This window comes from Schistocerca serialis, chromosome 4 (assembly GCF_023864345.2).
Source record: "Schistocerca serialis cubense isolate TAMUIC-IGC-003099 chromosome 4, iqSchSeri2.2, whole genome shotgun sequence".
Classification (NCBI taxonomy): domain Eukaryota; kingdom Metazoa; phylum Arthropoda; class Insecta; order Orthoptera; family Acrididae; genus Schistocerca; species Schistocerca serialis.
In genome coordinates this window covers 19,394,160-19,412,037 of record NC_064641.1, presented here as the reverse complement: position 1 = coordinate 19,412,037, position 17,878 = coordinate 19,394,160, and the positions used below count along the sequence as shown (strand labels likewise).

The window sequence follows — 17,878 nt, the reverse complement described above, 5'->3', positions numbered from 1 at the left end:
TTGTCCTTAGGCCTCGTGTTATTCGGTCGCAAAACTCTGTTTCCGTACTAGAGTACCCATTCTTCTCAAAAGCCTACTTTAGATGTTTTAACTCGGCGTCCAGGTGTTCCGGCGTACAAATCCTTTTAGCTCTGTCCACTAGACTTCTAATTACACCTAACCACGTGACAAGAGCAAGAACAACTTTACACAAAATAACGGAAAAAAGGCCAAGGATGCCGACCGATTAGGACATTTCAGAACAACCCGAAAACGATAGGATGGCACCGTTAAGTGACGCAAATATGTTCACATTGGCGTTACAAGACTACGAGGGCCGACCCCAAGACATGGGAAATATGGCAACGAAAAAGAAGAAGAAGACGAGATACATTCCGAATTACAGCGACACATTGAGAACGTAAACTAATGCGTGTGCCCATAGGTAAGTAAGAGACACACAGGTCGTACAGGTTTATCACGTAACCTTGTTCCATATTTACAACACCGTTACCCAATGGCATAACTGTACGTGCATAACGGTACTCAAATCTCTTACATTAGATAGAAGTTTACAGTCGTACATCTTTTTGCACTGACGTCGAAAGAGATGGAGCTTTCTCTCTCTCCCACTCTCTCTTACTCTGTCACACACACACACACACACACACACACACACAAACACACACACACACGTAACGTGGGCGCGCAGATACACTGTCCCCAAAAACTGCTTAGTAAGACTGGTTCTTGTGTAAATCATTACCGCCTTTCTCTTAGTCGTAGAATTCGTTCAAGGCTCGTAGCCAGCGTTGGTTTGAAAGTCAAATACAAATTTGATAATGTGGAGAATATACACCACAGGGAGCAAAAACAAACTGGATGACGCTTGTGACTTCATCCTAGCCGCTAGCTTCTCCATAAGGCGAGTGATCTGTTACTACAATTTTTATATGAGCACCGATACAGACGCAAGTACACGTGGAATACGCCATGTTTCTCATTCAGTAAATCAATCTCGAATATCTATTTCTTTTTCGAGGAAGTTTTGAGACATTTAGCGTACGAACCTTTAAATCACTTTGTGCTTTAACTTATGCATTTCACACAGGCCATTAGACGCAAATATACAGAAATTCCACATTTAACATCCGGTCAATGAAGGTCAAACTAGACACGGGACAACTGCTCGCATGAACAAAGATGAGAAACCTTGAAAAAACGTCCCTGCATTCCGCAGAAATAATATTCGGAAACCACAGAAAATCAAATTCTGGATGGGAAATTCAATTCAACTACTTCTCAACACAGCGAAACATAGCTAAGTTCGTGGATTAGAGAAACCAGAAATTGTGGCAATTAATAACTAATTTCTAACCGTGTTGTACTTTATTTAAATTTCAACCAATTAATATGGCCGTGCTGCTCCCATTTGCAACACTATATTCCTACCCGGAATCTCTAGCACTGTCGCACTGAAACGTCACACTTGACGTGTTAGTACGAAGAATGTGTTAAGGCAGGGATGTATACTTTCTCCCTTACTGTCCAACCTGAACTTCTAAGAAGCAACGACGGTAATAAAAGAAAGGTTCTACGTCTACATCTACATCTACATGGTTACTCTGCAATTCACACTTAAGTGCCTGGCAGAAGGTTCATCGAACCATTTTCATACTACTTCTCTACCATTCCACTTTCGAATGGCGCGTGGGAAAAAGAAACACCTAAATCTTTCTGTTCGAGCTCTGATTTCTCTTATTTTATTATGATGATCATTTCTCCCTACGTAGGTGGGTGTCAACAAAATATTTTCGCATTCGGAAGAGAAAAGTTGGTGATTCAAATTTCGTAAATACAACTCGCCGCAAAGAAAACCGCCTTTCTTTCAGTGACTGCCACCCCAACTCGCGTATCATATCAGTGATACTGTCACCATATTGCGCGATAACAGGAAACGAGCTGCCCTTCTTTGCACTTTTTCGATGTCCTCCGTCAACGGTAAGGATCCCACACAGCGCAGCAATATTCCAGCAGAGGACAGACATGTGTAATCTAGGCTGTCTTTTTAGTGGGTTTGTCGCATCTTCTAAGTGTCCCGCCAACAAAGCGCAGTATTTGTTTCGCCTTCCCCACAACATTATCTATGTGGTCTTTCCAATTTAAGTTGCTCGTAATTGTAATTCTTAGGTATTTAGTCAAATTGAGAGCCCCTAGATTTGTGCGATTTATCATATACCCTGAATTTATTGGATTTCTTTTAGTACCCATGCGCATGACCTCGCACTTTCCTTCGTTTAGTGCTAATTGCCACTTTTCGCACCATACAGAAACTCTCTCTAGATCATTTTGTAATTGGAATCGATCGTCTGATGATTTTACTAGACGGTAAATTACAGCGTCATCTGTAAGCAATCTAAGGGGGCTGCTCAGATTATCACCTAGATCATTTATGTAAATCAGGAATAGCAGGGGGCCTATGACACTACCTTGCGGAACGCCAGATATAACTCCTGTTCTACTCGATGATTTACCGTCTGTCACTAAGAACTGTGAGTCGGATTAAAACGCTGGGTGCAATGACATCAATGAAGCTGCTATGCTCAGTGAAAATGAGGAAACACTACAAGACCTTCTGAACGGATTAAACAGTATCTGGCCACAGAATACGAATGAAGAGTAAACGCTAAAATGAGAAAAATCTATAATGAAGCAGAGCAGCAGAAACGAGATTAGCAAAAAATTTAACATAAACATTGCTGACCACACAGCAGACGATCTGAAAGAATTTCACTACCTTTGGAGCAAAATAATGTATGGCAGACGAAACACGTAAGATATAAAAAACCGACTATCACACGCGAAGAAGGCGTTCCTCGCTAGCATAAGCCTACTTCTAGCAAAAATAAGTCTTAACTTGAGGGAGAAATTTCTAAAAATGTACGTGTGGAACATGGTGTTGTATGGGAGTGGATCATGGACTGTGGGGTTTTAAGATGTGTGTTATATAAGAATCCTGTACGTAAGTGGACGGATAATGTGAGAAATGAGGAAGCTCTCCGCGGAATCGGAGACAAAATGATTACGTAGCAAGCACTGACTAGGACGACAGCACGTGTGTTGAGACGTTAGGGAACAACTTCATGGCACTAGAGACAGTCGTAGAGGACAAATCTGTAGGCAATGATAGAGAGTGGAACACATACACCAAATAATTGAGGAGCACTGATGAAGCGTTAATGTGAGATGAAGAGGTTGGCACAGGAGAGGAATTTGTGAAGTTGTGAACGGCCACATTAAATCAGTCAGAGCAATTATGAAGCAGGAAACAAAAACAAACAGAAAGAAAGCTTGGGAAGTGAGGCGCTGGAACTCGATTATTCAGCTCTGCCGTCGAAATGCCTGTTCCATTCAGCCTTCATTTCTTCTCAGCAAGGTCTAAGGAATCCAAGTAATATTTATTACTTATCTCAAAGAGGCTTGTCTCACTAGGGGTAAGATAGATACTGCTTACAGGAAAATTAAAGAGACCTTTGGAGAGAAGAGAACCACTTCTATGAATATCAAGAGCTCAGATGGAAACCCAGTTCTAAGCAAAGAAGGGAAAGCAGAAAGGTGGAAGGAGTATACAGAGGGTCTATACAAGGGCGATGTACTTGAGGACAATATTATGAAAATGGAAATGGAAGTGGACAGAGATGAAGACGAAATGGCAGATAAGATACTGCGTGAAGAGTTTGACAGAGCACTGAAAGACCTAAGTCGAAACAAGGCCCCGGCAGTAGACAACATTCCATTAGAATTACTGATGGCCTTGGGAGAGCCAGTCCTGACAAAACTCTACCATCTGGTGAGCAAGATGTATGAGACAGGCGAAATACCCTCAGACTTCAAGAAGAATATAATAATTCCAATCCCAAAGAAAGCCGTTGTTGACAGATGTGAAAATTACCGAACTACCAGTTTAATAAGTCACAGATGCAAAATACTAACGCGAATTCTTTACAGACGAATGGAAAAACTTGTAGAAGCGGACCTCGGGGAAGATCAGTTTGGATTCCGTAGAAATGTTGGAACACATGAGGCAATACTAACCTTACGACTTATCTTGGATGAAACATTAAGAAAAGGCAAACCTGCGTTTCTAGCATTTGTAGACTTAGAGAAAGCTTTTGACAATGTTAACTGGAATACTCTCTTTCAAATTCTGAAGGTGGCAGGGGTAAAATACAGGGAGCGAAAGGCTATTTACAATTTGTACAGAAACCATATGGCAGATATAAAAGTCGAGGGGCATGAAAGGGAAGCAGTGGTTGGGAAAGGAGTGAGACAGGGTTGTAGCCTCTCCCCGATGTTATTCAATCTGTATATTGAGCAAGCAGTAAAGGAAACAAAAGAAAAATTTGGAGTAGGTATTAAAATTAATGGAGAAGAAGTAAAAACTTTGAGGTTTGCAGATGACATTGTAATTCTGTCAGAGATAGCAAAGGACTTCGAAGAGCAGTTGAACGGAATGGACAGTTCTTGAAAGGAAGATATAAGATGAACATCAACAAAAGCAAAACGAGGATAATGGAATGTAGTCAAATTAAATCGGGTGATGCTGAAGGAATTAGATAAGGAAATGAGACACTTAAGGGTGTAAAGGAGTTTTGCTATTTAGGGAGTAAAATAACTGATGATGGTCGAAGTAGAGAGGATATAAAATGTAGACTGGCAATGGCAAGGAAATCGTTTCTGAAGAAGAGAAATTTGTTAACATCGAGTATAGATTTAAGTGTCAGGAAGTCGTTTCTGAAAGTATTTGTATGGAGTGTAGCCATGTATGGAAGTGAAACATGGACGATAACCAGTTTGGACAAGAAGAGAATAGAAGCTGTCGAAATGTGGTGCTACAGAAGAATGCTGAAGACAAGGTGGGTAGATCACGTAACTGATGAGGAGGTATTGAATAGGATTGGGGAGAAGAGAAGTTTGTGGCACAACTTGACTAGAAGAAGGGATCGGTTGGTAGGACATATTCTGAGGCACCAAGGGATCACCAATTTAGCACTGGAGGGCAGCGTGGAGGGTAAAAATCGTAGAGGGAGACCAAGAGAAGAATACACTAAGCAGATTCAGAAGGATGTAGGTTGCAGTAGGTACTGGGAGATGAAGAAGCTTGCACAGGATAGAGTAGCATGGAGAGCTGCATCAAACCAGTCTCAGGACTGAAGACGACAACAACAACAATCTCAAAGCACTGCGTTTGAGACCCTTTACAATCTGCATAATTTTCCCACTAATGGTTTCGCAAACCCAATATATAGATACGTTTCACCTACCTGCGGATAACGCAGTTAGTTAGTTACATGATCCGTAGATCATTTGAACGATTTTTATCGAAATGATGTGGAACGAGCGAATTTACAGCGTAACTTAAGTATACCTGAATAGTCTTTACATTAATGAACGTATTACTTTTCATTCCTACCCGTGTAACTACACTAATTAGTTTGTTCCAGTTACCGTCGTTAAATAAAAATTCGCTATGGTAGAAAAGGAGTTGCCAGATTTTGGGATAGAGTTAAAACTTGCTTTGCTCCCTGTCCCACATTCTATGTCATTGGACAAATAATCAGAAACGTTTGTCGATTCCTTTTGAACTCCTTCATGAATCATTCACACCTTCAATAATGGATAGAACCGCAGAACCTCTGCTGTTGTAGGTATGGACATCACCACTCATCTCAAATTGTGATGATTATTTATGATGACTTCCATAAGTGAATGTTTGTACATTGTGAAGTTGCCGTTAACATGACAAATTCCTTGATGAGGTACCTACAAGATAACTCGCAGGTGAACACCAAATATTATTCTTAATGCTTTCTTGCGTGCAACCAGTACCATATTTTCTTTCTAAGTGATCATTAACCTTAAGAAAATATTCCATAAGGCTCTACTGAGTGTTAACATGTAAAATATGTTAGCAGAGTGATTCGTTTGTATCCAAGATTAGCAATTATACGAAGAGCAAAAGTAGGTGAACCAACCTGTTTGAATAGCTCACTAATACTACGGTATGTTGATGATTTTCACTTATGGATCGTCTGACAGCAACTGAATAAAACACAATTTTAGTGCCATACGCGTTTCGCCAGAACTGTTTATAACCTATAGGCACAGTGACAAAAATGTAAATAAAATAGCTAACATATGTACATATTACAGGCCACTGATGATGCCTTGCAGAAAATAAAGGCGAAACGCGTATGGCACTAAAATTGTGTTTTATTCAGTTGCTGTCAGACGGTCCATAAGTGAAAATCATCAACATACCGTAGTATTACGCGCAACTGAGGAGGACAGCACCACAAAAGTTGAAGCTCACTAATATGTCCCTTCCAATTCAGGTTTCCACCAATATGCACACGAAACAGTCTACACCATTCTACCGTGCTTACTGATGCCTGTTCATGTCCTACACTAATTGTTGTTATCACTCTGTTTTTTGTACAAAACTGGATATAGTGCGTTATCAGGAAATTAAGGGAAAATCCATTTTCAGACAACAAATTGATAATTCTTTGAAAAATATCGTTAACAATCTCTTCTCTTGCTTTCTCTACAATGGGATTTATTATAACACTACCCTCAGACTTCAAGAAGAATATAATAATTCCAATCCCAAAGAAAGCAGGTGTTGGCAGATGCGAAAATTACCGAACGTATCAGTTTAATAAGTCACAGCTGCAAAATACTAACGCGAATTCTTTACAGACGAATGGAAAAACTGGTAGAAGCCGACCTCGGGGAAGATCAGTTTGGATTCCGTAGAAATACTGGAACACGTGAGGCAATATTGACCTTACGACTTATCTTAGAACAAAGATTAAGGAAAAGCAAACCTACGTTTCTAGCATTTGTAGACTTAGAGAAAGCTTTTGACAATGTTGATTGGAATACTCTCTTTCAAATTCTAAAGGTGTCAAGGATAAAATACAGGGAGCGAAAGGCTATTTACAATTTGTACAGAAATCAGATGGTAGTTATAAGAGTCGAGGGGCATGAAAGGGAAGCAGTTACTTCGTAGCAGCTGAGGCGCTCCGCCTACCATCCTAAGGGAGCCATGAGTCTGATGATGGTTATGTAAAAATAACCGAAACCGGTTACCTATTTCATTGAAACATAAATGGTGTGATCAAGACTGAACTTTAGTCAAAATATAATAATCTATTGATCACTGTATTCCAAAAACGTTTACCAAAAAAAAAAAAAACTTTAAGGTTCCCCGATGACATTGTAATTCTGTCAGAGACAGCAAAGGACTTGGAAGAGCAGTTGAACGTTGAAAGGAGGATATAAGATGAACATCAATAAAACCAAAACGAGAATAATGGAATGTAGTCGAATTAAGTCGGGTGATGCTGAGGGAATTAGATTAGGAAATGAGATACTTAAAGCAGTAAAGGAGTTTTGCTATTTGGGGAGCAAAATAACTGATGATGGTCGAAGTAGAGAGCATATAAAATGTAGACTGGGAATGGCAAGGAAAGCGTTTCTGAAGAAGAGAAATTTGTTAACGTCGAGTATAGATTTCAGTGTCAGGAAGTCGTTTCTGAAAGTATTTGTATGGAGTGTAGCCATGTATTGAAGCGAAACATGGACGATAAATAGTTTGGACAAGAAGGGAATAGAAGCTGTCGAAATGTGGGGCTACAGAAGAATGCTGAAGATTATATGGGTAGATCACATAACTAATGGGGAGTTATTGAATAGAATTGGGGAGAAGAGGAGCTTGTGGCACAACTTGACAAGAAGAAGGGATCGGTTGGTAGGACATGTTCTGAGACACCGAGGGATCACCAGTTTATTATTGGAGGGCAGCGTGGAGGGTAAAAATCGTAGAGGGAGACCAAGAGATGAATACACTAAGCAGATTCAGAGGGATGTAGGCTGCAGTAGGTACTGGGAGATGAAGAAGCTTGCACAGGATTGAGTAGCATGGAGAGATGCATCAAACCAGTCTCAGGACTGAAGACCAGAACAACAACAAGTATCGTCTAGAAAGAGTAATAGTTTTGCTGTCCGCCCCCGGTAGCTGAGTGGTAGCCGACACGGTAGCTCTCAGTGTGTTCGGTCAGAGAGGCGCTGGCCCTCTGTAGTAAAAAAGTTGAGTAAAGAAATCAACGATCAACTTGAACGGATGTCGTATGACGTCCACCCAGACCAAACGCAACGAACCTTACCGAACAAAATTAAAAAAAAAAAAAAAGTGATCAGCGCGACAGACTGTCAATCCTAAGGGCCCGGGTTCGATTCCCGACTGGGTCGGAGATTTTCTCCGCTCAGGGACTGGGTGTTGTGTTGTCCTAATCATCATCATTTCATCCCCATCGATACGCAAGTCGCCGAAGTGGCGTAAAATCAAAAGACTTGCACCCGGCGAACGGCCAACCCGACGGGAGGCCCTAGCCACACGACATTTACATTTATTTTTACTAATTTTGCTTCACGAACGTTGACCGAAAGGTCATTCCCATACACCAACGGATAGGAGTTGGCCACGTGCGATTCAATAAGTGATTTCTCCTCAGTCACTAAAACTTTCTCTCCTTGAAACGTTATTTGAATTATTCAGCACAAATTCTTGCATTCTGTTTGTTAAGTAAGATCGAAACCAGTTGTTTGTAAGGCCATCAGTTCAATAAAATTTAAGTTTTTGTAAGATAGTAACATGAAGAATGTAGTCAAAAGCCTCGGAAGGGTTGCAGAAAATACCAACAGGCGATATTTTATCATCTAAGGTGCAATGTTTGGGGAGTGGATGCATAAGAGGCAGTCAAATGAAAACGAGACAGATAGAAAAAAGTAAATAAACTGTGATTATTTCAAAAGTAATCCCCTTAAATGTTAATAGGCTTATCACACTGTGCACTACACGCGGGAAGCGGCTACAAGGGTAGCGGAGTACGTGTGGAGTGCACATGGGGGTTTTTTAGGTTAGAAATTCCCTCCCTAGGCCCGACAAGACGCCTCCTAAGACGCGGCAAGGTAGGAGTAGGCAAAATGCAACAGGGAATAACAATATTAATGTGCTAATAGTAAACTGCAGGAACGTCTATAGAAAGGTTCCAGAACTGCTCTCATTAATAAACGGTCACAACGCCCATATAGTACCAGGGACAGAAAGTTGGCTGAAACCAGACGTAAACAGTAATGAGATCCTAAACTCAGACTGGAACGTATACCGCAGAGACAGGCTGGGCAGTGACAGTGAAGGGGATGGCGTGTTTATAGCGATAAGAAGTGCAATAGTATCGAAGGAAGTTGACGGAGACCCGAAATGTGAAATAATTTGGGTGAAGGTCACGGTTAAAGCAGGCACAGACATGGTAATTGGATGTCTCTATAGGCCCCCTGGCTCAGCAGCTGTTGTGGCTGAGCACCTGAAGGATAATTTGGAAAATATTTCGAGTAGATTTCCCCACCATGTTATAGTTCTGGGTGGAGATTTTAATTTGCCGGATATGGACTGGGAGACTCAAACGTTCATAACGGGTGGCAGGGACAAAGAAACCAGTGAAACTTTTTTAAGTGCTTTATCCGAAAACTACTTTGAGCAGTTAAACAGAGAACCGACTCGTTGCGATAACATATTAGACTTTCTGGAGACAAACAGACCCGAACTGTTTCAAACAGTAAACGCAGAACAGGGAATCACCGATCATAAAGCGGTTACTGCATCGATAATTTCAGCAGTAAATAAAATATTAAAAAAGGTAGGAAGATTTTTCTGTTTAGCAAAAGTGACAAAAAGCAGATTACAGAGTACCTGACGGCTCAACACAAGAGTTTTGTCTCAGGTACAGATAGTTTTGAGGGTCAGTGGACAAAGTTCAAAACCATCGTAGAATATGCGTTAGATGAGTATGTGCCAAGCAAGATCGTAACAGATGGAAAAGAGCCACCGTGATAGAACAACCGAGTTAGAAAACTGCTGCGGAAGCGAAGGGAACTTCACAGCAAACATAAACATAGCCAAAGCCTTGCAGACAAACAAAAATTACGCGAAGCGAAATGTAGTGTGAGGAGGGCTATGCGAGAGGCGTTCAATGAATTCGAAAGTAAAGTTCTATGTCCTGACTTGACAGAAAATCCTAAGAAATTTTGGCCTTATGTCAAAGCGGTAGGTGGATCAAAACAAAATGTCCAGACACTCTGTGACCAAAATGGTACTGAAACAGAGGATGCCAGACTGAAGGCCGAAATACCAAATGTCTTTTTCCAAAGCTGTTTCACAGAGGAAGACTGCACAGTAGTTCCTTCTCTAGATTGTCGCACACATGACAAAATGGTAGATATCGAAATAGACGACAGAGGGATAGAGAAACAATTAAAGTCGCTCAAAAGAGGAAAGGCCGCTGGACCTGATGGGATACCAGTTCGATTTTACATAGAGTACGCGAAGGAACTTGCCCCCCTTCTTGCAGCGGTGTACCGTAGGTCTCTACAAGAGCGTAGCGTTCCAAATGATTGGAAAAGGGCACAGTTCATCCCCGTTTTCAAGAAGGGACGTCGAACAGATGTGCAGAACTATAGACCTATATCTCTAACGTCGACCAGTTGTAGAATTTTGGAACACGTATTATGTTCGAGTATAATGACTTTCCTGGAGACTAGAAGTCTACTCTGTAGGAATCAGCATGGGTTTCGAAAAAGACGATCGTGTGAAACCCAGCTCGCGCTATTCGTCCACAAGACTCAGAGGGCCATAGACACGGGTTCCCAGGTAGATGCCGTGTTTCTTGACAGTCGTTTAATGAACAAAGTAAGAGCATATGGACTATCAGACCAATTGTGTGATTGGATTGAGGAGTTCCTAGATAACAGAACGCAGCATGTCATTCTCAATGGAGAGAAGTCTTCCGAAGTAAGAGTGATTTCAGGTGTGCCGCAGGAGAGTGTCATAGGACCGTTGCTATTCACAATATACATAAATGACCTTGTGGATGACATCGGAAGTTCACTGAGGCTTTTTTCAGATGATGCTGTGGTGTATCGCGAGGTTGTAACAATGGAAAATTGTACTGAAATACAGGAGGATCTGCAGCGAATTGACGAATGGTGCAGGGAATGGCAATTGAATCTCAATGTAGACAAGTGTAATGTGCTGCGAATACATAGAAAGATAGATACCTTATCATTTAGCTACAAAATAGCAGGTCAGCAACTGGAAGCAGTTCATTCCATAAATTATCTGGGAGTACACATTAGGAGTGATTTAAAATGGAATGATCATATAAAGTTGACCACCGGTAAAGCAGATGCCAGACTGAGATTCATTGGAAGAATCCTAAGGAAATGCAATCCGAAAACAAAGGAAGTAGGTTACAGTACGCTTGTTCGCCCACTACTTGAATACTGCTCAGCAGTGTGGGATCTGTACCAGATAGGGTTGATAGAAGAGATAGAGAAGATCCAACGGAGAGCAGCGCGCTTCGTTACAGGATCATTTAGTAATCGCGAAAGCGTTACGGAGATGATAGATAAACTCCAGTAGAAGACTCTGCAGGAGAGACGCTCAGTAGCTCGGTACGGGCTTTTGTAAAAGTTTCGAGAACATACCTTCACCGAAGAGTCCAGCAGTATATTGCTCCCTCCTACGTATATCTCGCGAAGAGACCATGAGGATAAAATCAGAGAGATTAGAGCCCACACAGAAGCATACCGACAATCCTTCTTTCCACGAACGATACGAGACTGGAATAGAAGGGAGAACCGATAGAGGTACTCAAGGTACCCTCCGCCACACACCGTCAGGTGGCTTGCGGAGTATGGATGTAGGTGTAGATGTTGATGTAGATGTAGAGACATGGCGGTCAGTTCCTTCATAGAAAAGTGTTTGCGGTTGCCTACGGAACCGTGATTGTTCCCAGTGTACGCGTACTGTCATATCGCTGGTTTAGTTGTGGAGTATCTTTGAGGGCAGCCGCGTCTAGAGAGCCGAGCGCGGGACACGAAACTGCTATGTTGTGTAGTGTGTAGCTCTGCATGTAGAAAGCATTGTTAGTATGGAAGTAGAAGTGTTGCTACAAGTGCTATTACAATAAAGTGACGAAATATGGAAGTGATTCAGAGGAAGGTGCGTCAAGAATTAATTTAAAAATGAGCAGTGCTGCTGATAACGTATTTGTGTATCCTCTCGTTGCGTGTCGTACCGTACTGTATCAATCATCGGCGCCGTGTTCGGTCTCCCAGAATGAACTGATGTGAATCAGTAAAAAATTAGTTACCACAAAAGAGTGCAGTCAAGTGCCAGTGTCTTGTAGCGAGCGTGAGAACGTGCGTTCGATCTTCGCGTTGCCGCATTTATCAACAATCAGGCGCGCCGCGACGGTTACGCGCACGCTCGTGCAAGTGAGAACTGAGAACTGAAAAAAATAACTTTACGAACAGTGCCATATCATTCATTACTAGTGTCAGGGGGGACTGGTACCAAAGAAATCTGTGTGTGCGTGGCGAGCGTAAGAATTTGCCTTCGATCATTCGGCTTCCGCATCATCAACAATCACCCGCGTCGTGTCGGTTACGCGTGCGCTCTTCCGAATAATATTGTGGACTGTTAATCATCCATTAATTGGGATAACACTTCTGAATCAGAATGTAAACAGTACAACCTGCGGTTTCCATACAGTCTCAGAACACAGATGTTCATACCAGACGTCGAACAGTGTTGTGTTTTAACGTTGAGTGGCTCCCCTACACCCGCTTGCATATTTGGATAGATAATTTCAGGCAAGCCAGCAGCAGTGTAGAGCAGAACAGCACGACCGCCGCGAGATTACCAGGTACGTGGAGTGGACAAGGCGCACGGTCAAGGAAAGCAGAAGCGACAACCAGTTTAAAAGTATCCCTCACCCCACCCATTAGTACTCCCGGGCGTGTTACACCAGGTGTGCACCCCTTTGTCCGAAGCAAATCGACGGACACGAACGTCGTTCTCCAGGGCTCCAGAACTACGGAAATCGCATGTGGAGAGATCGGAACTCTACGGACGATGTGTAACAGCTGCCCAGCGAAACTTCTGCAGCGTAGTCGAAACAACCTTGTCAATATGTGGGCCCATCCACAAAGGTTGTTTCGAATAAGCTGCAGACGTTCCGCTGAGAAGCCTCTACACGTCCTCCATAGCGCCCCGAGCTCTCCCCATGCGATTTCCGTATTTTTGATGCCCTGAAGAAAATCATTCGTGGCCGTGGATTTGCTTCGGATGAAGAGGTACACTCCTGACTGCAATCACAGTTCCACAGGCAACGCAAACATTTTTCCAAAAAGGCACTGACCGTCCTGTCTCACAGAAGGATAAATGCGTCTTCATTTGACTGCCATTCATACAAAAGGCATTCTCAGTCGAGCAACCCTTCCAGAACCCAGCTGAAGCGGGGTACTCACTCCGTGCTTCTGGACGGAGACGTTGGTGAGGTGGACGTACATGTTGTCCAGCTCCTGTATGCTGGCGTCGTACTTGACGGTGCAGAAGCGGCAGAAGCCCAGCCTGAAGAGGTACGCCTTGAGCGGCCGGAACGAAGTGACCAGCACGTACAGCCGCAGGTCGAACTTCTTGCCGCCAATCAGCAGCGGGTTGTCGATGTATCTGCACACAAAGTGACACGCCATTGTTCCGCAATGGCACAGCAATACTCATTAGCAGCTTAATAGGAGATTGGTTCACCGGACAAAATAATGTTCGCACCGTTAAGAGAGCCCATTGGTCGCTTTGGAGCGCTGTGAACGGTGCAGAGCTGGTACAGGAGAGGAGTTCACGTGACCCTGCACAACATATAGGTCGTGGCAGGGACGTGGTGTGTTTATGTCAGTCTGTTGCGTGGATTCAGAGCGGTAAGATGGGTCCATGAGGAGACTCAACAGAATGGAAGACGGAAGCCGTCGTGTTTGACATTCATGACCACTCAGTGAATGAAGCTGCCCGATATTTACAGACCACTCAGCGTGTCGACAAGGAACGGTACATCATCGCAGCCATATGGCAAGGCATAAAACAAGTGGTCGTAAAAACGCCCTAACCAATAGTGACCGGAGACGAGTTGCACTCCCTGTCAATAACATTAAGTTTCAAACCCGATACGAATTTGCTGGCTACTGTTTAGGTAAAGATGTCCTGGGAAATATGACGACGACTGGGCTCAAGTTTAAGATACTCGTCCGGGAGAATCGATATGCAAAGAAATGAGGTACGAAGTGCTGAGGATTTATGAGATGTGTTTGAAATTCTCTAAAGCTGTGATAATGAATACCACAGGAGGTAGTTGAGATGAAGAAAAATAGACACCTCTAAAAAGTGCGGTCATCAGAAGTTGGATTGACCAACATCGACACAAGGAACTTGACTGTGAAAAATCCTTGGGTAGCAGAGGAAATACTTCAGCTGATCGACGAAAGAAGGAAGTACAACAACGATTAGGCAAATTCTAGAACAAAGACACAGAATCCAGTGAGAAATGAAATCAATAGCAAGTGCACAGGATCTAAGGTGAAATGGTTGAAGGAAAACGTGAAGAAATCGAAAAAGAAATGGTTGTCGTAAGGACTGATTCGGCAAATATAAAATTCAAAACAACTGTCGGTGGAATTAAAAGCAAGGGCGTCAGCGTTAAGAGTGCAAAAAATCAAATGGCTTTGAGCACTATGGAACTTCAATCTGACGTCATCACTCACATAGACTTAGAACTGCTTAAACCTAACTAACCTAAGGACATCACACATCTACTTCTACATCTACACTTACATCCATACCCTGCAAGCCACCTAACGGTGTGTGGCGGTGGGTACCTTGATTACCTCTATCGGTTCTCCCTTCTATTCCAGTCTCGTATTGTTTGTGGAAAGAAAGATTGTCGGTATGCCTTGAAAAACGTATGTAACGTAGCAGCGATGGTGAAGCATGATAAAATCTTTGACCAGAGAGCCTTTTATCGTGGTTAGTCTGCGCTTGACCGCGCGAGTGTTGCGAGCAGTACGCTAGTAGTAGTCGTGCAGTACAGTTGCGAGCAGTCTGTCAGTGGGCAGTCTGTAAGCAGTGCAGTATGTCGGTAGTAGCAGTCGAGTGCAGTTGTGTGTGTGAGGAGTCGGCGAGCGTCGACATGGGATTCTGGTCAAAATGCTGAATGAGGTATATTGTTAATTAAGGTAATCATCAGATAATGTAAAGTTTATTTATTGTAATTAATTTTCAATAAGTGCCCCAATAATAATTTTCATTTCAAAGCGATATTTTTAACAAAAAAAAATCATTTAATTGAACCAACGATTTCCTTCCATTTCCCTTAAAGAAAAGTTTCAGTTAAATTTAAAAAAAAAAATATATATTATTTGCAATGCAGTTCCTCCAAGCCGTGGCCAACAATAAGAGCAGAAATTTGACTAGCAGTTACAATGAGGTAAGAAATTAATTCCGATTTTTTTGCACAGGGCGAAAGACCGATATTTCGGTTTAATTGAATTTTCATTATCACTGAGATTTTCTTATCACTGAATTGACTTTCATTTTTTTGTGAGGAACTTATACTTGGGTCAGATTGCTAATTTTGTTTAATTGTCATTGTCAGTAAATTTCATTGCGGGAGGTTACACTTGGCTCCCATTTATTATTATATTTTTTATTTAAATATTTCTGTGGGGACGATATTGCTTCTTGGCTCCATTTCTATATAATATTGTCTTATAAAATTTTTGTGGGGAGGTTACACTTGGCGACACCCAGTCCAGGATCGTATTTCGTTGAGAATCCTTTGAAAAACAGTCAGATATCTGCTCTTATTTGCTTAGATATAATTAGGATTTGGCGCAACGCTTTTACTAATCTTGTGACTTTCTTTCTACAGGTCAACGGCAATTCGTTGCTCTGTTGTATTTGTTTGTTGCCTTTTTGCATTTGTGCTTATTTGTTTTGTGAATATTTGTGACTATTGTAAAAATGCCGCGAAAGACTGTGAATAGTGTATCGCGAGGTATTTTGAATGAAATTACCGACTTAAACAGCGTGACCGATAGTAATTGTGACACGCAGTGTAATGATGACAATCCTGCGTTCACTGACAATCAATGCGTTCCAACCACTAGTGATGACTTTTACCTTAATGATGAACAAACGAACTCAATTGTCTCGTCTGTTAATTTGACGACAATTGATGACGCGGAGCGGTCTATAGTAATGAGCGCTGCCCAGCGGAACACACCCGGTTTGGAAAATTCAAGTAACGTTCAGACAAATATTTCTAATGAAAGTGGACAGTGTACTGAAAGTACGACGGATCTATTTAATTCCGAAATAGTGTCTGACAGTGTACATCCGACTGATAAACCTTTCTGTAAATTACAGAATGACCAAATGGTCACGCAAAACAAAACAATTTCAGATCCACCATTAAATAGCACGGAGAATAGAAATGCTAATTTTGTGTCGGATCCAATTAGGGCATTGCTGCTACAAATTCTTGAATCAAACAAACAACAGAGTGAGAAAGCAGACAACAATTTCAGACAACAGAGTGAAGATTTTAGACAACTTAGGGAAGATAACAAACACTTAAATGAAAAACTTGACAATAATGACGAAAATCTCAAACAACTTAGTGAACAGGTCAAACAAGATAACGAAAAACTCAAACAACAGTTAAATGAAAAATTAGACGACAATTCCAGACAGCTTAGTGAACAAATTAGAGCCGTTGCCGCGCAGTGCCATGACACTAAGGAACAGTTGCGCGTGGAAATTGAGGCTTGTTCAAAAAAAAGTAGCGAAGAAATTAGGTCTGTTGCTCAGGAATTAAGGGAAATGCAAACAGCTGCAACAGAAACACTCAGAGACGAAATTAGCGGAGTCGCTAAACAATGCTCTGAAAAGGCTACACAATTACGCGACGAGTTTAAAGCAATGACAGCAGAACTTTCGCGCACAATGGATGAAAAGATAGACGCGAAATTCGAACAACAGAACACTCAGATTGACGAACGCTTTAATCTCCACATACAAAACAGTGATACGCGTTTCCGCAAATTTATTCAGGATCAAAACAAAGTCAAACGTCAAGTCATGGAAACAATCACTGCTCAAAGACAAGAAGACAAACGTAAAATGTTTGCGAAGGCAAAGACGTATGTAGACAATAATATTACTACAGTGTCCGACAAAATTAATACCATAGAACAGTTGAACGCGGAATTACGTGATGAAATTTCTGATCTTAAATCAAAAACAGATACACACACAGTAAATATTCAAACAGTGACAGACAGATTCGAACAATTAGAACTAACACAGGATTGCGATGTCATCAAAGCTGATGTTAAAAAACTGAGCGAAACTACGCGTAAGTTGCAAAAACAGATTAATGCGTGCGATTCTAAAACCGATGATCAGGCAAAAATACTGACTGAAAAATATGATGAATTAGCCAGTCGTATTGATGCTATTGAAAGTAATAATGATAATAAATCAGACGATACTGCACCGATTTCATTTAACCAAACACCTGAATTTCAAAATTTACAGCAGACAATTAATGAGATCGATTCGTCTAATAACACGTTGCGGAGAAATTTGTCAGATTTACAACAAGAAGTAACAGAAATGAAAAGCATTTCAGTTAATAACACATCACAGCAGACGCCACTTTGCGAACATTTGTCAGACTCGCGCAACGCGTATAATTTGGGTAATCTACAGAGAGTACGGGACCTAGATGCCGAACAACCACAATTCAATAGATTCTCTTACGATCCTGAACCTGTTCCATCACACAGAGATGATAATTTCGATTACAAACATTTTCTGTCAGTGAGAAAGTTTAAAGTATTTAAAAACGATAGAACGCAGATTCACCCACTGGATTGG

At 41.7% G+C, this 17,878-nt stretch overlaps 1 protein-coding gene across 1 annotated transcript in view; it reads right to left on the bottom strand.

The window, feature by feature from the left end:
• Window positions 1–17,878, bottom strand: part of LOC126473676 (polyglutamylase complex subunit TTLL1-like) — a 235,701-nt gene that overhangs the window by 59,051 nt on the left and 158,772 nt on the right. The window contains exon 6 of the mRNA XM_050100912.1: window positions 13,417–13,618. Coding sequence (XP_049956869.1) covers window positions 13,417–13,618 — 202 coding nt within the window. The remainder of the gene's footprint in view (window positions 1–13,416; window positions 13,619–17,878) is intronic.